Here is a 27,469-nt window from a genome sequence, read left to right on the forward strand (position 1 = left end):
ATCCATACTGTCCACATTGGGACTGTCCTTACTGGTCTTCAATCCTGTCCATACTGCCAGGGGCGTAACTACAGGGGTTGCAGGGCCCCATGCTCCAGGGCCTGTGCGGCTCCTCTGTACACCTGGATAGGAGGGACGGCGGAGGCAGCATGTAGAGAAATCTCTGTTCTCCTTTTTCCTCCTGTAGCTGCAGGAGGAAAATGGATGAGATTGGTTCCTCTGTATGCTGCCCCCGCCACTCCTCCTATCCAGTTCACTTGTGTTCTGCTGTCTCTGGGCCCCTGTGTGCTCCCCTGGTCCCCCCCTACTGTGCTGCCCCCCCCCCCCCACTGTGCTCCCTCCCCCTCTCCTGTCGGATGCTGCAGGGGATGTGTCACAATAGAGAACAAGGAAGGGGTCAGTAAATATGTAATTTACCAGCTCCTTCCTTTTCAGTGACATTGTAAAAAAATAAAGTAAAATGATAACGTGGGAATTTCATTACTGGCCCTCTATCCTTTCTATACTTACCTCATTGTCATTGCTAGTCTTCAGTCCTGTCTATACTGACCATGGGGAACTTCCATTACTGGTCTTCTATTCAGTCCGTACTCACCCCAGTGGGACTGTCATTACTGGTTTTCTATCATTTCCTTAATGGTCTTACTGAGGCTATCCTTATTGGTCCTCTATCCTTTCCATAATAAACCCAATGTGACTGTCCTTATTGGTCTCCCATCCTGTCCATAATAAACTTAATGGGACAGACAGTACTGGTGTTCTATTCTGTTTATACTGACCACAGTGGAACTTCTTTCATTGCTGGTTTTCTATCCTCTCTGTACTGACCCCAGTGAGACTGTCCTTACTGCTCTTCTATCCTTTACATATATACCCCACTGGGACTGACCTTAGTGGGACTGTCCTTGTTGGTCTTCTATCCTGTCCATATTGGTCTCAGTCGGATGGTCATTACTGGTCTTTTATCCTATAACTGACCACAGTAGGGCTATTATTACTGGTCTTCTATCCTGTCCATACTGACCCTAGTGAGACTGTCCTTATTGGTCCTCTATCCTGTCCATAATGAACCCAATGGGACGGTCATTACTGATTTTCTATCCTGCTCATACTGTCGGCGGTTGGACTGTCCTTATTGAACTTCTATTCTGTCCATATGGCTGCAGTGAGACTATTCTAACTTATTCTCTGTCCAGTCTATACTGATATTGGTGGGATTTACTGATCTCCTCTGTCCTGTCCATTCTGCTCACAGTGGGATTGTCCTTACTGGTCTTCTATCCTGTCCATACTGACCCCAGTGGGACCTTCATTACTGGTCTTCTATCCTTCCCATACTGATAATGGTGGAACTGCTGCTACTGATCTTATATCCTGTCTATACTGACCCAAGTGGGACCTTAATTACTGGTCTTATTTCCTTCCCTTATTGACCAGGGTGGAACTGCCATTACTGGTCTTCTATCCTGTCTATACTGACCATGGTGGAACTGCCATTACTGGTCTTCTATCCTATCTATACTGACCATGGTGGAACGGGCATTACTGGTCTTCTATCCTGTCTATAGTGACCCCAGTGGGACCTTCATTACTGGTCTTCTATCCTGCCAATATTGATCATGGTGGAACTGTCATTACTGGTCTTCTATCCTTCCCATACTGACCATGGTGGAACTGCTGTTACTGATCGTATATCCTGTCCATACTGACCCCAGTGGGACATTCATTACTGGTTTTCTATCCTGCCCATATTGACCATGGTGGAACTATCATTACTGATCTTTTATCCTGTCCATACTGACCCCAGTGGGACCTTCACTACTGGTCTTCTATCCTTCCCATATTGACCATGGTGGAACTGCCATTACTGGTCTTCTATCCTGTCCATACTGACCCCAGTGAGACCTTCATTACTGGTCTTCTATCCTTCCCATACTGACCAGGGTGGAACTGCTGTTACTGATCTTATATCCTGTCCATACTGACCCAAGTGGGACCTTAATTACTGGTCTTCTTTGCTTCCCTTATTGACCAGGGTGGAACTGGCATTACTGGTCTTCTATCCTGTCTATAGTGACCCCAGTGGGACCTTCATTACTGGTCTTCTATCCTGCCAATATTGACCATGGTGGAACTGTCATTACTGGTCTTCTATCCTTCCCCTACTGACCATGGTGGAACTGCTGTTACTGATCTTATATCCTGTCCATACTGACCCCAGTGGGACATTCATTACTGGTATTCTATCCTGCCCATATTGACCATGGTGGAACTATCATTACTGGTCTTCTATCCTGTCCATACTGACCCCAGTGGGACCTTCATTACTGGTCTTCTATCCTGCCCATATTGACCATGGTGGAACTGTCATTACTGGTCTTCTATCCTGTCCATACTGACTGATTGTAGTAGTAACATTGTGGAACTTTGGCCTGTCTGATGAAGCATAAAATCCCTTTGACATGTTTTCTAATTCAGTGATAACAGTTGAAATCATGCAACCATTTGCAGGTGGCTCTCCTCTCAGAACATGTTGTCCCCCCAAAAAATAATGTGCTGACTCAATGACATTACCTTCCCACCATTTCTTTATTGAATTATTTATATAATTTCCTGGAAATGCCAAGAAAATAAACATAAAAGAAAAAAGTAATGTTCTACCCTTGGTTCGTTTTCCGGCTTAAAGTGGGGATTCATTGGATGATATTATAACAAATAGATAATCCTCAATAGTGAACGGCACCTGGATAGAGATAGTCCATGGCTACCCAACATCAAGTTCTTGTATGAAATGCTACAGAAACTACCAGGATGAGATCCTACTAATCATCATCATCATCATCATCGTCGTCATCATCATCATCATCATCATCATCGTCATCATCATCGTCATTATCGTCGTCGTCATCATCATCGTCGTCGTCATCGTCGTCGTCATCGTCATCATCATCGTCATCCTCGGTGTTGATCTTGCCAGATAACACGTCTTCAACCCACTGCTCAAGTTCATCTGGTGATGGAAGGTCCTCTGCATCTTCCATATCCATCCACACACTATCAGCCTACATAAGAAGAAGTTAATTGTTAGGGACACACTATCTAATGAAGAGTAATTCTGCTGAGGTTCAATTTACCAAGGGTTTGTTTAAAACTAAACTCAAGGAATCTCACCATTTTTATGGCTTAGGGAGATGTGCATGGCCATGGGGACACTTAACAAAGAAACTTAGAGGTGCATCCCACTGAAGTCTATAGGGGGGACATCATGTGGTTACATTCTGTCCATTTTTGGGGTTTGACAGCATACTACTGTCAAAAAAGACATGGTGGGCTTGACACGGCCATGGGGACATCTATCAAGAAAACTTAAAGGTGAATCTTATTGATGTCTATAGGGGGCAATTGTGGGGTTAAACTCTGGCCATTTTTGGGAACTGAAGGCCAAAATAGATATACTAAGCTGGGCACGGCCATGGGGACCTGTACCATTGAAACTTATAGGTGAATCCCATTGATGTCAATAGGGGGGCCATCATGTGGTTACATTCTGTCCATTTTTGGGGTTTCACAGCAAACTACTGTCAAAAAAGACATGGTGAGCGGGGCACAGCCATGGGGACATGTATCAAGAAAAGGATGAAAAAAGGTGAATCCTATTGACATCTATAGGGGGCATTTGTGTGGTTAAATTCTGGCCATTTTTGGGGTTTGACAGCAAACTACTGTCAAAAAAGACTTTGTGAGCGGGGCACAGCCATAGGGACATGTATCAAGAAAACTTAAAGGTGAATCCTATTGACGTCTATAGGGGGAAATTGTGTGGTTAAATTCTGGCCATTTTTGGGGTGTGAAGGCGAACTTTGGTCAAAATAGACATAGTGAGCTGGGCACGGCCATGGGGACATGTACCAATGAAACTTAAAGGTGAATCCCATTGAAGTCTACATAGGCGTAATATTGTGGGTAAATTCTGGACATTTTTGGATTTGATAGCAAACTACTGTCAAAAAAAGCATGGGGTGCTGGGAATGGCCTTAGGGACATGTACAGTACCAATTGAACTTAATGGTGAATCTCATTAAAGTCTATAAGGGGGTAATGTTATGGTTACATTCTGGCCATTTTTGGGGTTTGAAGGCAAATTACTGTCGAAAAAGGCACAGCCATGGGGACATGGATCAATGAAAAAAAAAAAATGTAAAAAATACAGAACAGCGGGGAGAGGGTCTGTTCATGTGGATTTGGGAACAAATTGAAAAATGCACTAACCTTTAAAAGAACATGCTTGGAGAACACCTTAAAGCTGTACATACATGTTGTTATGAAATAGTACGATTTCACGGACTGTCTCAGCAACAGTGTACACTGGCAGTGCATATTTGGCGGTGGGTTTGATGAGCTTGGCTTACACACAGCAGCACCCCAATCTGATGCATTTCAGTTTGAACAAACAGACTTATTCCAGGTCGCTTTAGCAGTGACACATTTCCTGTGGTTGTCCCTGTTCTCGCTGATGTACAACTGTCCTGAGGATGCCGATTTCTATCAAGACCCGGAAGACACTGAAGTAGCGGTGACTAGTACAGTCATACTTCACAGGGATTAGCCAGGCATTGAATATGAATACTTATGTGTAACTATGATAAAGAAACATCCCTGGACTTCAGCTTTAAAATGCGGTATCACCATAAAAGAAAGTAAGAGAGCTCTGACCATGTCCAGGTCTATTACAAGCATCTTGAACACTGACTATGTCTGGTCTACTACAAGTATTCTGAGCACCAACCATGTCCAGGTCTACTACAAGTATCCTGAGGACTGACCATGTTGGGTTCACTACAAGTCCTGAGCACCAGCCATGTACAGGTCTACTACAAGTATCCTGAGCACCAGCCATGTCCAGGTCTACTACAAGTATCCTGAGCACCAGCCATGTCCAGGTCTACTACAAGTATCCTGAGCACCAGCCATGGCCAGGTCTACTACAACTATCCTGAGCACCAGCCATGTACAGGTCTACTACAAGTATCCTGAGCACCAGCCATGTCCAGGTCTACTACAACTATCCTGAGCACCAGCCATGTCCAGGTCTACTACAAGTATCCTGAGCACCAGCCATGGCCAGGTCTACTACAAGTATCCTGAGCACCAGCCATGGCCAGGTCTACTACAAGTATCCTGAGCACCAGCCATGGCCAGGTCTACTACAAGTATCCTGAGCACCAGCCATGGCCAGGTCTACTACAAGTATCCTGAGCACCAGCCATGTCCAGGTCTACTACAAGTATCCTGAGCACCAGCCATGGCCAGGTCTACTACAACTATCCTGAGCACCAGCCATGTCCAGGTCTACTACAAGTATCCTGAGCACCAGCCATGGCCAGGTCTACTACAAGTATCCTGAGCACCAGCCATGGCCAGGTCTACTACAAGTATCCTGAGCACCAGCCATGTACAGGTCTACTACAAGTATCCTGAGCACTAGCCATGGCCAGGTCTACTACAAGTATCCTGAGCACCAGCCATGTACAGGTCTACTACAAGTATCCTGAGCACCAGCCATGGCCAGGTCTACTACAAGTATCCTGAGCACCAGCCATGGCCAGGTCTACTACAAGTATCTTGAGCACCAGCCATGTACAGGTCTACTACAAGTATCCTGAGCACCAGCCATGTACAGGTCTACTACAAGTATCCTGAGCACCAGCCATGTACAGGTCTACTACAAGTATCCTGAGCACCAGCCCTGGCCAGGTCTACTACAAGTATCCTGAGCACCAGCCATGTACAGGTCTACTACAAGTATCCTGAGCACCAGCAGGTATTCTGGGCACTGACCACCTCTGGTCTAATACAAGTGTCCTGAGCACAGACCATGTCTGGCCTACTACAAGTAGCACTGACCATGTCCAGTCTACTATAACTTACATGAGCACTGACTACAATCAGCCTACTACAAACATTCTGAGCATCAATCTTGTCAGGTCCACTACAAATTTCCCAAGCACTAACTTTGTTCGGTCTACTACAGGTAACCTGACTGAGCAATGACCATATCCAGAGCACTGAGAGAGGCCAGAGAACTTACAATGTCCAATCTACTATAAGTATGCTAAGCACCAAGCATGTCTGGTCTCTTGCAAGTATCCTGAACACCAACCATGTCTGGTCTTCTACATGTACTGTATCTTTAGCACCAACCCTGCCTGGTCTCTTATTAGTATCCTGAACACCAACCATGTCTGGTCTACTATAAGTATCCTGGGCACTGGACACATCTGGTCTACTACAAGTATCTGGAACACCAACTGTGTCCGGTCTACTACATACATCCTAAACCCCAACCATGTCTGGTCTTCTACAAGTATCCTGGGCACTGACCATGTCTGGTCTTCTACATGTATCTGGAACACCAACCATGTCCGGTCTACTACAAGTATCTGGAACACCAACTGTGTCCGGTTTACTACATACATCCTAAACTTCAACCATGTCTGGTTTCTTACAAGTATCCTGGGCACTAACCATGTCTGGTCTACTAGTACTACATGTACTGTATCTTGAGCACCAACTCTGCCTGGTCTCTTATTAGTATCCTGAACACCAACCATGTCTGGCCTACTATAAGTATCCTGGGCACTGGACACATCTGGTCTACTACAAGTATCTGGAACACCAACCATGTCCGGTCTACTACAAGTATCTGGAACACCAACCATGTCCGGTCTACTACAAGTATCTGGAACACCAACCATGTCCGGTCTACTACAAGTATCTGGAACACCAACCATGTCCGGTCTACTACAAGTATCTGGAACACCAACCATGTCCGGTCTACTACAAGTATCTGGAACACCAACCATGTCCGGTCTACTACAAGTATCTGGAACACCAACCATGTCCGGTCTACTACAAGTATCTGGAACACCAACCATGTCTGGTCTCTTACAAGTACCCTGAGCAGTGACCATGTCCGGTCTACTACAAGTACTCTGATCACCAACCATGTCTAGTCTACTTCCAGTATCCTGAGCTGAGATTATGTCAGGCCTGCTACTAGTAACCTGAACATTGACCATATCCAGTCTACTGTAAGTATCCTGAGTACTGACCACCTTCGGTCTACTACAACTATCCTGAGCACAGACTATATCCTGGTCTACTACAACTATCCTGAGCACAGACTATATCCAGGTCTACTACAACTATCCTGAGCACAGACTATATCCTGGTCTACTACAACTATCCTGAGTACAGACTATGTCCAGGTCTACTACAACTATCCTGAGCACAGACTATATCCAGGTCTACTACAACTATCCTGAGCACAGACTATGACCAGGTCTACTACAACTATCCTGAGCACAGACTATATCCAGGTCTACTACAACTATCCTGAGTACAGACTATGTCCAGGTCTACTACAACTATCCTGAGCACAGACTATGTCCAGGTCTACTACAACTATCCTGAGCACAGACTATGACCAGGTCTACTACAACTATCCTGAGCACAGACTATATCCAGGTCTACTACAACTATCCTGAGTACAGACTATGACCAGGTCTACTACAACTATCCTGAGCACAGACTATGTCCAGGTCTACTACAACTATCCTGAGTACAGACTATGACCAGGTCTACTACAACTATCCTGAGCACAGACTATATCCAGGTCTACTACAAGTATCCTGAGCACAGACTATGTCCAGGTCTACTACAAGTATCCTGAGCACAGACTATGTCCAGGTCTACTACAAGTATCCTGAGTACAGACTATATCCAGGTCTACTACAACTATCCTGAGCACAGACTATATCCAGGTCTACTACAACTATCCTGAGTACAGACTATATCCAGGTCTACTACAACTATCCTGAGCACAGACTATGACCAGGTCTACTACAACTATCCTGAGCACAGACTATGTCCAGGTCTACTACAAGTATCCTGAGTACAGACTATATCCAGGTCTACTACAAGTAACCTGAGTTGTGACAACGCCTGGAGTAGTGAGATTGGTCAGAGAGCTCATGATGGAAGTTAGAATAGCAATGCAATGTTGCAAGCACAGGTTTTCCTCCAGAATTATAGCAAGAGAGAACATGTTATGGAAATTGTGTATGTACTATGAAATGAGAGATTTGGGTTATAAAAGCTGTACAGCAATTTTACTGGCCATGTTGACCCAGAAACGACACTCTATAGTCACCATTCACCAATCCCAACCCACACCTGTGTTCCTTCTCTGCTCAGCACATTGAGTAATGTGAACTATTGTAAAGGTGTTCATCAGAGTTTTCAGTTATATAAGAATCAGTGATCTGCCAATCATCTCTTGTGGATAAATAAAATGTCTGATACTCACATCGGTTACATTAACAACTCCGATCTGAGGCCTGAACAGGTCAATGTGGAACGTTCTCTCCCAATACGTCACCAACTGTAGATAGAATCAGATGTGACATCATCATTATATTACATCATCACACAGTGGAAGCATAGTATTACATCACCCAACAATAGGAAGACTGAAAACACTGGAAGTATGACATCACTAAGCTGACATCACAACTTCATGGATTAGTTGAAGCATGACTATCACATTATACAGGCACCAAATTTATCATGAGATGGAGAGGAAAGTCCTAACATGACTTCTACAGACAATCCAAATCATTACAGAGGAGTGATATAATGACATCATTTATACAGTGTGACATCATACAGGAAAAGGACACCATGACATAATAAACACATTGGTGACAATAAAGATAGTTATAGATTTTTAATTGTCACACAATAGAGACACAGAGTGACAGCATTAAGGGTAGGGGAGGGTAATATGACATTGGTGGACATGACTCAGAGAGGAGATCATAAACGAGGGTCACATTGTGACATCATGAGAAGATCCTATCAGAGGGTCACAATGTGATATCGTCACAGGGGGAGGGAGGAATTATGTGACATTAGAAGGCATGACTCCGTGAGAAGATCCTATGAAAGGGTCACAATGTGAGATCGTCAGAGGGGGAGGGAGGAATTCTGTGACATTAGAAGGCATGACTCCGTGAGAAAATCCTATCAGAGGGTCACAATGCGACATCGTCAGAGGGGGAGGGAGGAATTATGTGACATTAGAAGGCATGACTCTATGAGAAGATCCTATCAGAGAGTCACAATGTGAGATCGTCAGAGGGGGAGGGAGGAATTATGTGACATTAGAAGGCATGACTCCATGAGAAGATCCTATCAGAGGGTCACAATGTGACATCGTCAGAGGGGGAGGGAGGAATTATGTGATATTAGAAGGCATGACTCCATGAGAAGATCCTATCCGAGGGTCACAATGTGACATCGTCCGAGGGGGAGGGAGGAATTGTGTGACATTAGAAGGCATGACTCCATGAGAAGATCCTATCAGAGGGTCACAATGTGACATCATCAGAGGGGGAGGGAGGAATTATATGACATTAGAAGGCATGACTCCATGAGAAGATCCTATCAGAGGGTCACAATGTGACATCGTCAGAGGGGGAGGGAGGAATTATGTGACATTAGAAGGCATGACTCCATGAGAAGATCCTTTCAGAGGGTCACAATGTGACATCGTCAGAGGGGGAGGGAGGAATTGTGTGACATTAGAAGGCATGACTCCATGAGAAGATCCTATCAGAGGGTCACAATGTGACATCGTCAGAGGGGGAGGGAGGAATTATGTGACATTAGAAGGCATGACTCCATGAGAAGATCCTTTCAGAGGGTCACAATGTGACATCGTCAGAGGGGGAGGGAGGAATTGTGTGACATTAGAAGGCATGACTCCATGAGAAGATCCTATCAGAGGGTCACAATGTGACATCGTCAGAGGGGGAGGGAGGAATTATGTGACATTAGAAGGCATGACTCCATGAGAAGATCCTTTCAGAGGGTCACAATGTGACATCGTCAGAGGGGGAGGGAGGAATTGTGTGACATTAGAAGGCATGACTCCATGAGAAGATCCTATCAGAGGGTCACAATGTGACATCGTCAGAGGGGGAGGGAGGAATTATGTGACATTAGAAGGCATGACTCCATGAGAAGATCCTATCAAAGGAACACAATGTGACATCATCAGAGGGTAGAGATGGGTAATGTGATATTAGTGGTTATGACTCAGAGAGGAGATCATACAAAAGGGGCATGATGTGATATTATCAGACAGTAGGGAGGAGTGATTTTACATTGGTGGTCATGACTTCAGGAGAAATTTATACAAGAAGGACATGATGTGACATCATCAGTGGGTAGAGAGGGGTAATTGGATTTTGGCGGATGAAGTGACTGACAGTGGGACATGACTTTGAGATGATATCCTATTGGAGGGACATGATTGTGACTTCATCAGACAGTAGGGAGCAGTGATGAGGCATTGGTAGATCGAGTAACAGCAGGACAAGAGTCAGAGAGGAGATCCTTTAGGTGGGAACCATTAGGACACCAGAGAGTAGGTAAGGATGATAATGGGACATTGACAAATCTTCATCTCGGTGAGGGGATACTATTACAGGGACACAATGTGACATCATCAGAGGGGGAGGGAGTAATGATGTGACATTAGGCAGCATGACTCCATGAGAAGATCCTATCAGAGGCACACAATGTGACATCATCAGAGAGCAGAGATGGTCAATGTGATATTGGTGGTTACGACTCAGAGAGGAGATCATATAGGAGGGACACAATGTGACATCAGAGAGTAGGGAGGGGTAAAGTGATATTGGCGGATTGGGTGATGGTGGGACATGACTTGAAGAGGGGATCCTATTGGAGGGACATGACATGAAGAGGAGATCCTATTGGAGGGACATAATGTGGCATCAGCAGAAGGTAGGGAGTTGAGATGGAACATTGGTAGACCGAATAACAGCATGACATGATTCGGAAAAGAGATCATATAAGAGAAATATGATATGACATTATGCGGATGGTAGGGAGGGGTGATGTGATGATGTCAAATGGGGTGACAGAGGAATATGACTTGAAGAGGGGATCCTATTGGAGGGACATGATGTGACATCATCAGAAGTTAGGGAGCGGTGATTGGACGTTGGTGGATCAAGTAACGGCGGGACATGACTTGGAGAGGAGATCCTTTAAGTGGAACCCATTATGACACCAGAGAGTGGGGAATGATAATAATGTGACATTGTCAAATCTGACTCTGTGAGGAGATCCTATCAGAGGGACACAATGTGACATCATAAGAGGGTAGGGAGCGGTGATGTGACATTGCTGGACATACTTTGGTGAGGAGATCCAATCAGAGAAATTCAAAGTTACATCAGAAAGTAAGGAAGAGTGATAATGTGACATGTGGGGGACATAACTCAGTGAAGAGATTCTGGTAGAGGAACACAATGTGACATCATCAGAGGGTAGGAGGGAGGGGTATTGTGACATTGCGGGACATTATTTGGTGAGGAGATCATATCAGAAAGACACACGGTGACATCATCAGAGGGTAGGAGGGAGGGGTATTGTGACATTGGGGACATTATTTGGTGAGGCGATCATATCAGAAAGACACACGGTGACATCATCAGAGGGTAGGGAGGGGTGATGTGAGATTGGTGGACATGACTTGGTGAGGAGATCCTAATAAAGAGACACATTGTGACATCACTAGAGGGAAGGGAGGGGTGATGTGACATTGGTGGGCATGATTTGGTGAAATTATCCTATCAGACACAGTGTGACATCATATTCGGGTAAGGAGGAGTAAACATATAATATTGGTGGAAATGATGTGGTGAGGAGATCCTATCACAGAGACATGATGTGGCACCATCAGAGGGTAGCAAGGAGTATTGTGACATTGGAGGGCATTATTTGGTGAGGAGATCATATCAGAAGGACACATGGTGACATCATCAGAGGGTACGGAAGGGTGATTATGAGACACTGCTTGAAATGACTTGGAGAGGAGGTCCTATCAGGTGGCCATAATGTGACATCATCAGAGGTTAATGAAAGGTGATGATGTAACATTGACAGACATGACTTGGATAGAAGGTCCTATCAGAGGGACATCATCAGAGGGGTGATCATGTGACATTGGTGGACATGATATGGAGAGTGGTCATCAGAGTAACATGATGTTGTCTCATCACATGGTAAGTAAGGGTGATTGTGTGACATTGATGGACATGACTTGGAGAGGAGGTCCTATCACAGGGATATGATGTGACATCATCAGAGGGTAAAGAAGGGTGATTATGTGACATTGGAGGATATAACTTGCAGAAGTGGCCCTAAAGGAGGGATATGAGGCAACATCATCAGACTCTGTAAGGAAAGGGTGGTCATGTGACATTATTGGATTTGACATAACATCATCAGAGGGTACAGAAGGGTGATTATGTGACACTGCTTGACATTACGTGGAGAGGAGGTCCTATCAGGTGGACATAATGTGACATCATCAAAGAAAAAGTGATCATGTAACATTGACAGACATGACTTGGATATAAGGCCCTATTAGGGGGACATGATGTGACATCATCATAGGAGTAACCATTGACATTGATAGACATGATGTGACATCATCATAGGAGTAACCATTGACATTGATAGACATGATGTGGAGAGGAGGTCTTATCACAGGGACATGATGTGACATCATCAGAGGGTAAAGAAGGGTGATCATGTGACATTGGAGGACATAACATGCAGAAGTGGTCTTAAAGGAGGAATATGATGTGACCTCATCAAACTCTATAAGGAAATGGTGGTCATGTGACATTATTGGACATGACTTGGAGAGGAGGGCATATCAGAGAAACATGAAGTGACATCATTAGGTGTTAAGGAAGGGTGATCATGTAATACGGGCAGACAGAACTTACAGAGGATGTCCTATCGCAATGATGGCGAACCTTGGCTTCACAGATATTTTGGAACTACATTTCCCATGATGCTCGTGCACTCTGCAGTGTAGTTGAGCATCATGGGAAATGTAGTTCCAAAACATCTGGGGTGCCAAGTTTCGCCATCGCTGTCCTATCAGATGGACACAATGTGACATCATCAGAAGTTAAGGAAAGATGACCATGTGACATTCACAGACATGACTTGGAGAGGAGGTCCTATTAGAGGGACATAATGTGACATCATCAGAGGGTAGGGAACATGATTTGGAGAAATGAGAGATGACAGTGGCACACACCAATGGGAAGTCATCGGGGTCGATCCAGATGATGCTGAGCTCAGGGTTGTCAGTGTTTTCTCTGGCCACTTCCTTCAGGATCTGGATGAATTCATAACCATCTGAAAGAAGAAATGGGGGGGGGGGGGGGCGTGAGATCAGGTTAGAAAATACATAAATCTCCATCTTGTCACTTTGACTTCCCCAACCACTACAGAGCACTGGAGCCACCACACATATCTAGAGAGTATCCTGTGTGCTGAGACTGCAGACACTTCAGCTGCTGTGACATCACAGTGACATCACACTTTTTCAGTAATATAACTGTACCTGGGTCCTCCTCCTCTGCGAAGGCCACAATATGGATCCCGTCCAGATCATCTTCCTGCAAAATGATACAACGATATCACCGGTCATAATACAAAAGATTATCTGTAGTAGTTGTAAATGGCGGATGTAATGTTGATATGACACCATAGAACAGTGTGTGATGATGTAATCAGGCCTGACTCCTCCCACACCTGGGAGCACTGAGGGCCAGCTATGCCCAGGGCTGGCCCAAGACATTTTGCTGCCTGGGTCCAAGAATGAAATGCTGCCCCCCCCCTCCCCATCCAAAAAATTACATGCATATCCAGCAAAGAGATATCCCCATATAGTAAAGAGACAGCCCCCTCCAGCAAAGAGACATGCCCCCTCCAGAAAAGAGACATGCCCAGAGGGAAGGAGGGAGTCTTGGGTCCTCGGGCAGTGTGCCCCTGTTGCTGCCCCTCTTAAAGTGCTGCCTGGGTCCCATGGACCCACTGGGACTCATGGTAGGGCCAGCCCTGGCTATGCCTCTACTCTAGCCCCCCCAACCTGGATATGTGGAATGGTCCTGCAGGCTCCAGCCTGAGGCAGCCAAGTCAATAAACTAGTAGCACCATAGTATAGGGCGGTGATATTTCACTCCCATTGATGGGGCTTCTTTATAAAGTGATACCTGACTGATTTGAAGAGTGGATCTGAATATCAGGACTCAAGAGGATCGTAACAACCATAAGGAACAGGGAGGATAATTTACAACCCCCCCATTACCCAACATGACAGGGCCTAGCCCCTAACGGACCTACTGACATTCTCCGGGCACTTTCACATCTATCTTCTTTTTGCTGTTATATTGACTCCAGGGAGGGGGGGGGGAGGGTTGGGGGTACAGGATATCCAAAAACAGCAGCAAAAATTCCCTTGGCCACAGACTAATGGAGATTTTGTCGTTCAAATGTACAGCTACCTTTAGGTTTTTTTTGGCACCTCTTATAGGCAAGTTATGGGCCTATAAGTCCAGACGGGCAATTGAGTCAGCAGGACTCTTCTTCAGCTTCCTACCCTAGGCAAGAAGTCTGAGAAGCATGGACCTCCTATCAGGTATACTTTCCACAGGCAGCCAGCCTTAGAAGTATTTACTAGACCTCCTACCAGCTATACCGTCTGTAGGCAGCAGACCTTAGAAGCATGTTCTAGACCTCCTACCAGCTATACCCCTCTCAAGCAGCAGGCCTTATAAGCACATCCCAGACTTCCTACCATCCATACCCCCCCAGGCGGCAGGCTTTAGAAACATGTCCCAGACTTTCTACCACCCATACCCTCCACAGGCGGCAGGCATTAGAAGCATGTCCCAGACCTCCTACCATCTATACCCTCCACAGGCAGCAGGCCTTAGAAGCATATCCTAGACCTCCTACCATCCATACCCTCCCCAGGCATCAGGCATTAGAAGCGTGTCCTATACCTCGTACAAGTTATACCTTCCCCAGGCAGCAGGCCTTAGATTAGAAGCATGTCCCAGACATCCTACCATCTATACCCTCCACAGGCGGCAGACCTTAGAAGCATGTCCCAGACATCCTACCATCTATACCCTCCTCCGGCAGCAGGTAGGGTTGCCACCTCACCCCTTTAAACCTGAACACATATTAATTACACAGGTTAATTTAATGCAGATAAAGCGCTAAGTAAGTACACCCTTATTCAGCCACAGAACCTGTGTAATTAATATGTATTCGGGTTTAGGGCCCCTTTGATATGGGGAGGATCCATTTTGAAGGACTCCGCTTGCTAAACAGGGAACGCTTTGATGATCCCTGCTGGGCAGGCAGATGACAGGTCCACCTTCGCTCACTTTGCAGAGACGGCCTGTCTGTTTTCATCCGATCCCATCTAAACCGAACCGCTGGACAGACGGCGAACGTATCACCATACATCTGTTTTCATCCGATCCCATCTAAACCGAACTGCTGGACAGACGGCGGATTTTGTCTGATGTATTAGACCTCCTATCAGCTCTACCCTCTGCAGGCAGCAGCTGGCCTGGCAGACAAGGACCTCTGGACTCACATTTACCCCAGACAGCAAGCCTAGGAGGCAAAGACAGACATCCTCTCCAGGCAAAGCTTGGGAGGGAAGGACCCATCTAGAAGGTCTACCCAAGTATTTATTCCCACTCTCCAGCCCACATCAGTGGCATGAAGCTCTCAGGGATTGGCCAGAGAAGAATAAAAATTGTATCTTCCTACTCTGTCTTTTGGAGAACACTCCGCAGGAGCCATCAATGACCCAGACGTAGGAGAGACCCAGTGACAGAGCTCAGGCTGGCGACAGCCTAGCTTAGGGCACCAAATTAGAAGTAGGGACCTTCAACATATGATCAGTCCCTGCACAGGAACTGTGAGAAAACAGAGATTGTGGTCATAGCTAAACTCTGGGATAATAAATCCAATCATCAGGTGTCTTCTTCTTGAATATTTCTACAAGATAATATCTGGGTTTGCAAACGAGTTTGGCACACACAAGGTAGATTTATATCCTTTGTGGCCATTGCGGAACATAATAAAATTAAAGTTTTATTCCTGGAGTTCGGCTTTATGACACGTGAGAAAACAGACATTTGCTGTTTTTGGCCAGATTGGGGGAAAATATCTATGGACCCCCAGCACAGCCATAAAGGAACGATTGGACATGTATGGGTGTTAAGCTTCCTTCGTTCACTATTGTTCCTCCTTATGAGAGGCGGCAGCACTTGGTGCAGCCATTCTTCTCCGCCACATAGCAGCAAACAGGACCCCAGGCTGAGCTCCTTGAGAAGAACGTCCCCCCCATCCATGGACCGGGGGGTCTGCAGACACACAGATATTCCAGACAATTCAATTACCGTCTCGCTGAGATTAGGAGCAGCTATTACAGAGGCACACACTAATCAACCGGCTGAGATGTGACATTATCCGTAATGGATTCTGTAAACGGAGACTCTGCCGGATCACAACACACTATTATTAGACATTCCATCTAAATGCTAATTCTGCAGGAGCCAACAAAGCCATCCTCTCACCGTCACCTGCCGCCACCAGCACAGACAATGCCAGAACCGCTTAGACCCCCGGGGGCCACTCTGCAGCATGGGGGTCCCATGTGCCCTTCTGACACTGTGTGTGGCACTTGGACTCCAGCAGAGTGTAGACAGAGATTTGTAAAGGTCAATAGAGTGATCTCTACTAGCCTGTGGAGACATGTCCCCAGTCTCTCAAATTCTTCTGCAGCATTTCCCCAGTCTCTACCCACCATTTCCTCCAATACTGTATGTTCTCATTCTTCAACCACAATTTCCTCTAATATGTCCCCAGTCAGTCTCCAACCACCGTTACCTTTAATAAATCCCCAGTCTACAACCACCGTTTCCTCTAATACTGTATGTTCTCAGTCTTCAACCATCATTTCCTCGAATATGTCTCCAGTCTCCAACCATCATTTCCTCCAATATGTCTCCAGTCACTCTCCAACCACCGCTACCTTTAATACGTCCCCAGTCTCCAACCACCGCTACCTTTAATACGTCCCCAGTCTACAACCACCGTTTCCTCTAATATGTCTCCAGTCAGTCTCTACCCACCATTTCCTCGAATACGTCCCCAGTCTCCAACCATCATTTCCTCTAATATGTCTCTAGTCAGTCTCCAACCACCGCTACCTTCAACCATCACTTCCCTTCAATTTCCAATTTCCAACCATCATTTCCTCCTATATGTACCCAGTTTCCAACCATCTTTTCCTCCAGTATGTCCGCAGTCTCAAACCATAATTTCCTCTAATATGTCCCCAGTCTACAACCACCTTTTTCTCTATTATGTCCCCAGTCTCCATCCATCATTTGCTCCAATATGTCCCAATCCCCAGTCTCCAACCACCATTTCCTCCAGTTTGTCCGCTGTCTCCAACCATCACTTCCCTTCAATTTCCAATCTCCAACCATCTTTTCCTCCAATTTGTCCACAGTCTCCAACTATAATTTCCTCCAGTATTTCCGCAGCCTCCAACCATCATTTCCTCCAGTATGTTCCCAGTCTCCAAAATCCTTTTCTACAATATGTCCCCTATCTCCATCCATCATTTCCTCCAATATGTCAGCAGTCTCAGACCATCATTTCCTCCAATATGTCCCCAGTCTCCATCCATCATTTCCTCCAATATGTCCCCGGTCTCCAACCATCATTTCCTCCAATATGTCCCCAGTCTCCAACCATCATTTCCTTCAATATGTCCCCAGTCTCCAACCACCATTTCCTCCAATATGTCTCCAGTCTCCAACCATCATTTCCTTCAATATGTCCCCAGTCTCCAACCATCATTTCCTCCAATATGTCCCCAGTCTCCATCCATCATTTCCTCTAATATGTCCCCAGTCTCCAACCATCATTTCCTCCAATATGTCCCCAGTCTCCAACCATCATTTCCTCTAATATGTCCCCAGTCTCCAACCATCATTTCCTCCAATATGTCTCCAGTCTCCAACCATCATTTCCTCTAATATGTCTCCAGTCTCCATCCATCATTTCCTCCAATATGTCCCCAGTCTCCATCCATCATTTCCTCTAATATGTCTCCAGTCTCCATCCATCATTTCCTCCAATATGTCCCCAGTCTCCAACCATCATTTCCTCCAATATGTCCCCAGTCTCCAACCATCATTTCCTCCAATATGTCCCCAGTCTTCAACCATCATTTCCTCCAATATGTCTCCAGTCTCCATCCATCATTTCCTCCAATATGTCCCCTATCTCCATCCATCATTTCCTCCAATATGTCAGCAGTCTCCATCCATCATTTCCTCCAATATGTCCCCAGTCTCCATCCATCATTTCCTCTAATATGTCTCCAGTCTCCATCCATCATTTCCTCCAATATGTCCCCAGTCTCCAACCATCATTTCCTCCAATATGTCCCCAGTCTCCAACCATCATTTCCTCCAATATGTCCCCAGTCTCCAACCATCATTTCCTCCAATATGTCCCCAGTCTCCATCCATCATTTCCTCCAATATGTCAGCAGTCTCAGACCATCATTTCCTCCAATATGTCCCCAGTCTCCAACCATCATTTCCTCCAATATGTCCCCAGTCTTCAACCATCATTTCCTCCAATATGTCTCCAGTCTCCATCCATCATTTCCTCCAATATGTCCCCTATCTCCATCCATCATTTCCTCCAATATGTCAGCAGTCTCCATCCATCATTTCCTCCAATATGTCCCCTATCTCCATCCAACATTTCCTCCAATATGTCCCCAGTTTCCATCCATCATTTCCTCCAATATGTCCCCAGTCTCCAACCATCATTTCCTCCAATATGTCCCCAGTCTCCATCCATCATTTTCTCTAATATGTCCCCAGTCTCCATCCATCATTTTCTCCAATATGTCCCCAGTCTCCAACCATCATTTCCTTCTATATGTCCCCAGTCTCCATCCATCATTTCCTCCAATATGTCCCCAGTCTCCATCCATCATTTCCTCCAATATGTCCCCAGTCTCCATCCATCATTTTCTCCAATATGTCCCCAGTCTCCATCCATCATTTTCTCCAATATGTCCCCAGTCTCCATCCATCATTTCCTTCAATATGTCCCCAGTCTCCCACCATCATTTCCTTCAATATGTCCCCAGTCTCCAACCATCATTTCCTTCTATATGTCCCCAGTCTCCAACCATCATTTTCTCCAATATGTCCCCAGTCTCCATCCATCATTTTCTCCAATATGTCCCCAGTCTCCAACCATCATTTCCTCCAATATGTCCCCAGTCTCCAACCATCATTTCCTCCAATATGTCCCCAGTCTCCAACCATCATTTCCTCCAATATGTCCCCAGTCTCCATCCATCATTTCCTCAACTATGTCTCCAGTCTCCATCCATCATTTCCTCCAATACGTCAGCAGTCTCCAACCATCATTTAATTTAATATGTCCCCAGTCTCCAAAATCCTTTCCTACAATATGTCCCCTATCTCCATCCATCATTTCCTCCAATATCTCTCCAGTCTCCAACTATCATTTCCTCTTAAATGTCTCCAGTCAGTCTCCAACCACCGTTACCTTTAATAAGTCCCCAGTCTCCAACCACCGTTTCCTCCAATATGTCCCAAATCTCCAACCATCATTTCCTCCAATATGTCCCCAGTCTCCATCCATCATTTCCTCTAATATGTCCCCAGTCTCCATCCATCATTTCCTCCAATATGTCCCAGGTCTCCAACCATCATTTCCTCCAATATGTTCCCAGTCTCCATCCATCATTTCCTCCAATATGTCCCCAGTCTCCATCCATCATTTCCTCTAATATGTCCCCAGTCTCCAACCATCATTTCCTTCAATATGTCCCCAGTCTTCTCATGTTGTATATTTTCAAAAATGGCAGAAAAATACCTGTTGATCTGTGTGAAATCCAGTGAGCTCCCAAATTCCTGTAGTGAGCAGACAACACTGCCTCTGCTGCAATGAAATCCCTTCCAGTGTTGTCATCCCTACCTGTTGTACTACAGAACACCTTCTCCCTCTCCTCTCCTCACCTCCAAAACCTCTACCCAGTGCGGGACATTCTCGCCCAGTGCCCTGGACCAAGATGCAGAACTGCACCTCCCTCCCCATTTTTAACACATGACATAGATTGAGGACGCAACAGTTTAGGCGGCTGTCCCTCCAGTCCTCCCCTCGTTACATGTGAATTGTTGTATGTGTTGTGATATTCCGGTGTCTATGGGTGTTGTGACATTCCCAGTGTCTATGGGTGTTGTGACATTCCTGGTGTCTATAGGTGTTGTGATATTCCCGGTGTCTATGGGTGTTGTGATATTCCAGTGTCTATGGGTGTTGTGACATTCCCGGTGTCTATGTGTGCTGTGATATTCCCGGTGTCTATGGGTGTTTGACAATCCCGGAGTCTATGGGTGTTGTGATATTCCAGTGTCGTCTATGGGTGTTGTGATATTCCCGGTGTCTATGGGTGTTTGACAATCCCGGAGTCTATGGGTGTTGTGATATTCCCAGTGTCTATGGGTGTTGTGACATTCCCGGAGTCTATGGGTGTTGTGACATTCCCGGTGTCTATGGGTGTTGTGATATTCCAGTGTCTATGGGTGTTGTAACATTCCCAGTGTTTATGGGTGTTGTGATATTCCGGTGTCTATGGGTGTTGTGATATTCCGGTGTCTATGGGTGTTGTGATATTCCGGTGTCTATGGGTGCTGTGATATTCCCGGTGTCTATGGGTGTTGTGATATTCCAGTGTCGTCTATGGGTGTTGTGATATTCCCAGTGTCTATGGGTGTTTGACAATCCTGGAGTTTATGGGTGTTGTGACATTCCCGGTGTCTATGGGTGTTGTGATATTCCAGTGTCTATGGATGTTATAACATTCCCAGTGTTTATGGGTGTTGTGATATTCCGGTGTCTATGGGTGTTGTGATATTCTGGTGTCTATGGGTGCTGTGATATTCCCGGTGTCTATGGGTGTTGTGATATTCCAGTGTCGTCTATGGGTGTTGTGATATTCCCAGTGTCTATGGGTGTTGTGATATTCCCAGTGTCTATGGGTGTTGTGACATTCCCGGAGTCTATGGGTGTTTGACAATCCTGGAGTCTATGGGTGTTGTGACATTCCTGGTGTCTATGGGTGTTGTGACATTCCCAGTGTCTATGGGTGTTGTGATATTCCCGGTGTCTATGGGTGTTTGACAATCCCGGAGTCTATGGGTGTTGTGATATTCCAGTGTCGTCTATGGGTGTTGTGATATTCCCGGTGTCTATGGGTGTTGTGACATTGCCGGTGTCTATGGGTGCTGTGACATTCCCGGTGTCTATGGGTGTTGTGACATTCCGGTGTCTATGGGTGTTGTGATATTCCCGGTGTCTATAGGTGTTGTGACATTCCCGGAGTCTATGGGTGCTGTGACATTCCTGGTATCTATGGGTGTTGTGACATTCCCGGTGTCTATGGGTGTTGTGACGTTCCCGGTGTCTATGGGTGTTGTGACGTTCCCGGTGTCTATAGGTGTTGTGACATTCCTGGTGTCTATGGGTGTTGTGACATTCCCGGAGTCTATGGGTGTTGTGACATTCCCAGAGTCTATGGGTGTTGTGACATTCCCGGTGTCTATGGGTGTTGTGACATTCCTGGTATCTATGGGTGTTGTGACATTCCCGGTGTCTATGGGTGTTGTGACATTCCCGGTGTCTATGGGTGTTGTGATATTCCAGTGTCTATGGGTGCTGTGACATTCCTGGTATCTATGGGTGTTGTGACATTCCAGGTGTCTATGGGTGTTGTAACATTCCCGGTGTCTATGGGTGTTGTGACATTCCCAGTGTCTATGGGTGTTGTGACATTCCTGGTGTCTATGGGTGTTGTGACATTCCTGGTGTCTATGGGTGTTGTGACGTTCCCGGTGTCTATGGGTGTTGTGACGTTCCCGGTGTCTATGGGTGTTGTGACATTCCCGGTGTCTATGGGTGTTGTGACATTCCCGGTGTCTATGGGTGTTGTAACATTCCCGGTGTCTATGGGTGTTGTGACATTCCCAGTGTCTATGGGTGTTGTGATATTCCAGTGTCTATGGGTGTTGTGACATTCCCGGTGTCTATGGGTGTTGTGACATTCCCGGTGTCTATGGGTGTTGTAACATTCCCGGTGTCTATGGGTGTTGTGACATTCCCAGAGTCTATGGGTGTTGTGACATTCCTGGTGTCTATGGGTGCTGTGACATTCCCGGTGTCTATGGGTGCTGTGACATTCCTGGTGTCTATGGGTGCTGTGACATTCCCGGTGTCTATGGGTGTTGTGATATTCCAGTGTCTATGGGTGTTGTGACATTCCTGGTATCTATGGGTGTTGTGACATTCCCGGTGTCTATGGGTGTTGTGACATTCCCGGTGTCTATGGGTGTTGTGACGTTCCCGCAGTCTATGGGTGTTGTGGCATTCCCAGTGTCTATGGGTGTTGTGACATTCCCGGTGTCTATGGGTGTTGTGACATTCCCGGTGTCTATGGGTGTTGTGACATTCCCGGTGTCTATGGGTGTTGTGGCATTCCTGGTGTCTATAGGTGTTGGATTGATGTAAATGTTGTATATAACATTCCCGGGGGTCTTCTGGGTGTTGTGACATTCCCGTTGTCTGTAGGGGTTGTGACATTCCTGGTGTCTATAGTTGTTGGGACATTCCCGGTGTCTATAGATATAGGTGATGAAGGACATACAAACAATAAGAACACAAACAGGAGTCTGGCTCACCCAGGTTTCAAACATATCTTCCGGTCGCAGCTTTCGCAGTGTGGCCCTAAAAAAGGAGGTAGTATGAGTCAGTAGGGTCATTATGTCTGGGGGTATATATGGGTCAGTAGGGTCATTATGTCTGGGGGTAGTATGGGTCAGTAGGGTCATTATGTCTGGGGGTAGTATGGGTCAGTAGGGTCATTATGTCTGGGGGTAGTATGGGTCAGTAGGGTCATTATGTCTGGGGTGTAGTATGGGTCAGTAGGGTCATTAAGTCTGGAGGTAGTATGGGTCAGTAGGGTCATTATGTCTGGAGGAAGTTTGGGTCAGTAGGGTCATTATGTCTGGAGGTAGTATGGGTCAGTAGGGTCATTATGTCTGGGGGTAGTATGGGTCAGTAGGGTCATTATGTCTGGGGGTAGTATGGGTCAGTAGGGTCATTATGTCTGGAGGTAGTGTGGGTCAGTAGGGTCATTATGTCTGGAGGAAGTTTGGGTCAGTAGGGTCATTATGTCTGGAGGAAGTTTGGGTCAGTAGGGTCATTATGTCTGGGGGTAGTATGGGTCAGTAAGGTCATTATGTCTGGAGGTAGTATGGGTCAGTAGGGTCATTATGTCTTGAGGTAGTATGGGTCAGTATGGTCATTATGTCTGAGAGTAGTATGGGTCAGTAGGGTCATTATGTTTGGGGGTAGTATGGGTCAGTAGGGTCATTATGCCTGGGGGTAGTATGGGTCTGTAGGGTCATTATGTCTGGGGGTAGTATGGGTGAGTAGGGTCATTATGTCTGGAGGTAATATGGGTCTGTAGGTTCATTATGCCTTGGGGGTAGTATGGGTCAGTAGGGTCATTATGTCTGGGGGTATATATGGGTCAGTAGGGTCATTATGTCTGGGGGTAGTATGGGTCAGTAGGGTCATTATGTCTGGAGGTAGTATGAGTCAGTAGGGTCATTATGTATGGAGGTAGTATGGGTCAGTAGGGTCATTATGTCTGGGGGTAGTATGGGTCAGTAGGGTCATTATGTCTGGAGGTAGTATGGGTCAGTAGGGTGATTATGTCTGGAGGTAGTATGGGTCAGTAGGGTCATTATGTCTGGGGGTAGTATGGCTCAGTAGGGTCATTATGTCTGGGGGTAGTATGGCTCAGTAGGGTCATTATGTCTGGAGGTAGTATGGGTCAGTAGGGTCATTATGTCTGGGGGTAGTATGGGTCAGTAGGGTCATTATGTCTGGGGGTAGTATGGGTCAGTAGGGTCATTATGTCTGGGGGTAGTATGGGTCAGTAGGGTCATTATGTCTGGGGGTAGTATGGCTCAGTAGGGTCATTATGTCTGGAGGTAGTATGGGTCAGTAGGGTCATTATGTCTGGAGGTAGTATAGGTCAGTAGGGTCATTATGTCTGGAGGTAGTATGGGTCAGTAGGGTCATTATGTCTGGGGGTAGTATGGGTCAGTAGGGTCATTATGTCTGGAGGTAGTATGGGTCAGTAGGGTCATTATGTCTGGGGTAGTATGGGTCAGTAGGGTCATTATGTCTGGAGGTAGTATAGGTCAGTAGGGTCATTATGTCTGGAGGTAGTATGGGTCAGTAGGGTCATTATGTCTGGGGGTAGTATGGGTCAGTAGGGTCATTATGTCTGGAGGTAGTATGGGTCAGTAGGGTCATTATGTCTGGAGGTAGTATGATTCAGTAGGGTCATTATGTCTGGAGGTAGTATGGGCCAGTAGGGTCATTATGTCTGGGGGTATATATGGGTCAGTAGGGTCATTATGCCTGGGGGTAGTATGGGTCAGTAGGGTCATTGTGTCTGGAGGTAGTATGGGTCTATAGGGTCATTATGTCTGGAGGTAATATGGGTCTGTAGGTTCATTATGCCTTGGGGGTAGTATGGGTCAGTAGGGTCATTATGTCTGGGGGTATATATGGGTCAGTAGGGTCATTATGTCTGGAGGTAGTATGGGTCAGTAGGGTCATTATGTCTGGGGGTAGTATGGGTCAGTAGGGTCATTATGTCTGGAGGTAGTGTGGGTCAGTAGGGTCATTATGTCTGGAGGTAGTATGGGTCAGTAGGGTCATTATGTCTGGAGGTAGTATGGCTCAGTAGGGTCATTATGTCTGGGGGTATATATGGCTCAGTAGGGTCATTATGTCTGGAGGTAGTATGGGTCAGTAGGGTCACTATGTCTGGAGGTAGTATGGGTCAGTAGGGTCATTATGTCTGGAGGTAGTATGGGTCAGTAGGGTCATTATGTCTGGAGGTAGTATGGGTCAGTAGGGTCATTATGTCTGGAGGTAGTATGGGTCAGTAGGGTCATTATGTCTGGGGGTAGTATGGGTCAGTAGGGTCATTATGTCTGGAGGTAGTATGGGTCAGTAGGGTCATTATGTCTGGAGGTAGTGTGGGTCAGTAGGGTCATTATGTCTGGAGGTAGTATGGCTTAGTAGGGTCATTATGTCTGGAGGAAGTTTGGGTCAGTAGGGTCATTATGTCTGGAGGTAGTGTGGGTCAGTAGGGTCATTATGTCTGGAGGTAGTATGGCTCAGTAGGGTCATTATGTCTGGGGGTATATATGGCTCAGTAGGGTCATTATGTCTGGAGGTAGTATGGGTCAGTAGGGTCACTATGTCTGGAGGTAGTATGGGTCAGTAGGGTCATTATGTCTGGAGGTAGTGTGGGTCAATAGGGTCATTATGTCTGGGGGTAATATGGGTCAGTAGGGTCATTATGTCTGGAGGTAGTATGGGTCAGTAGGGTCATTATGCCTGGAGGTAGTATGGGTCAGTAGGGTCATTATGTCTGGGGGGTAGTATGGGTCAGTAGGGTCATCATGTCTGGAGGTAGTGTGGGTCAGTAGGGTCATTATGTCTGGAGGTAGTGTGGGTCAGTAGGGTCAGTATGTCTGGGGGTAATATGGGTCAGTAGGGTCATTATGTCTGGAGGTAGTTTGGGTCAGTAGGGTCATTATGTCTGGGGGTAGTATGGGTCAGTAGGGTCATTATGTCTGGGGGTAGTATGGGTCAGTAGGGTCATTATGTCTGGAGGTAGTATGGGTCAGTAGGGTCATTATGTCTGGGGGTAGTATGGGTCAGTAGGGTCATTATGTCTGGAGGTAGTGTGGGTCAGTAGGGTCATTATGTCTGGAGGTAGTGTGGGTCAGTAGGGTCATTATGTCTGGAGGTAGTGTGGGTCAGTAGGGTCATTATGTCTGGAGGTAGTATGGCTTAGTAGGGTCATTATGTCTGGAGGTAGTATGGGTCAGTAGGGTCATTATGTCTGGAGGTAGTATGGGTCAGTAGGGTCATCATGTCTGGAGGTAGTGTGGGTCAGTAGGGTCATTATGTCTGGAGGTAGTGTGGGTCAGTAGGGTCAGTATGTCTGGGGGTAATATGGGTCAGTAGGGTCATTATGTCTGGAGGTAGTTTGGGTCAGTAGGGTCATTATGTCTGGGGGTAGTATGGGTCAGTAGGGTCATTATGTCTGGGGGTAGTATGGGTCAGTAGGGTCATTATGTCTGGAGGTAGTATGGGTCAGTAGGGTCATTATGTCTGGGGGTAGTATGGGTCAGTAGGGTCATTATGTCTGGAGGTAGTGTGGGTCAGTAGGGTCATTATGTCTGGAGGTAGTGTGGGTCAGTAGGGTCATTATGTCTGGAGGTAGTGTGGGTCAGTAGGGTCATTATGTCTGGAGGTAGTTTGGGTCAGTAGGGTCATTATGTCTGGAGGTAGTATGGGTCAGTAGGGTCATTATGTCTGGGGGTAGTATGGCTCAGTAGGGTCATTATGTCTGGGGGTAGTATGGGTCAGTAGGGTCATTATGTCTGGAGGTAGTGTGGGTCAGTAGGGTCATTATGTCTGGGGGTAGTATGGCTTAGTAGGGTCATTATGTCTGGAGGAAGTTTGGGTCAGTAGGGTCATTATGTCTGGAGGTAGTGTGGGTCAGTAGGGTCATTATGTCTGGAGGTAGTATGGCTCAGTAGGGTCATTATGTCTGGGGGTATATATGGCTCAGTAGGGTCATTATGTCTGGAGGTAGTATGGGTCAGTAGGGTCACTATGTCTGGAGGTAGTATGGGTCAGTAGGGTCATTATGTCTGGAGGTAGTGTGGGTCAATAGGGTCATTATGTCTGGGGGTAATATGGGTCAGTAGGGTCATTATGTCTGGAGGTAGTATGGGTCAGTAGGGTCATTATGCCTGGAGGTAGTATGGGTCAGTAGGGTCATTATGTCTGGGGGGTAGTATGGGTCAGTAGGGTCATCATGTCTGGAGGTAGTGTGGGTCAGTAGGGTCATTATGTCTGGAGGTAGTGTGGGTCAGTAGGGTCAGTATGTCTGGGGGTAATATGGGTCAGTAGGGTCATTATGTCTGGAGGTAGTTTGGGTCAGTAGGGTCATTATGTCTGGGGGTAGTATGGGTCAGTAGGGTCATTATGTCTGGGGGTAGTATGGGTCAGTAGGGTCATTATGTCTGGAGGTAGTATGGGTCAGTAGGGTCATTATGTCTGGGGGTAGTATGGGTCAGTAGGGTCATTATGTCTGGAGGTAGTGTGGGTCAGTAGGGTCATTATGTCTGGAGGTAGTGTGGGTCAGTAGGGTCATTATGTCTGGAGGTAGTGTGGGTCAGTAGGGTCATTATGTCTGGAGGTAGTATGGGTCAGTAGGGTCATTATGTCTGGGGGTAGTATGGGTCAGTAGGGTCAT

The 27,469-nt window shown here is 46.3% G+C and overlaps 1 protein-coding gene across 1 annotated transcript in view; it reads right to left on the bottom strand.

Annotated features, from left to right (window-relative positions):
* Positions 1 to 2,565: 2,565 nt before the first annotated feature.
* Positions 2,566 to 27,469, bottom strand: part of CASQ2 (calsequestrin 2) — a 97,954-nt gene continuing 73,050 nt past the window's right edge. Inside the window, exons 7-11 of the mRNA XM_082245164.1 lie at positions 22,788 to 22,833; positions 13,523 to 13,577; positions 13,214 to 13,314; positions 8,369 to 8,443; positions 2,566 to 3,062 (exon numbers count right to left, since the gene is read on the bottom strand). Of these exons, the coding sequence (XP_082101290.1) occupies positions 2,823 to 3,062; positions 8,369 to 8,443; positions 13,214 to 13,314; positions 13,523 to 13,577; positions 22,788 to 22,833 (517 nt within the window). The 3' untranslated portion in view covers positions 2,566 to 2,822. The remainder of the gene's footprint in view (positions 3,063 to 8,368; positions 8,444 to 13,213; positions 13,315 to 13,522; positions 13,578 to 22,787; positions 22,834 to 27,469) is intronic.

Source organism: Pelophylax lessonae (assembly GCF_965119305.1).
Source record: "Pelophylax lessonae genome assembly, chromosome: 2".
Lineage (NCBI taxonomy): Eukaryota > Metazoa > Chordata > Amphibia > Anura > Ranidae > Pelophylax > Pelophylax lessonae.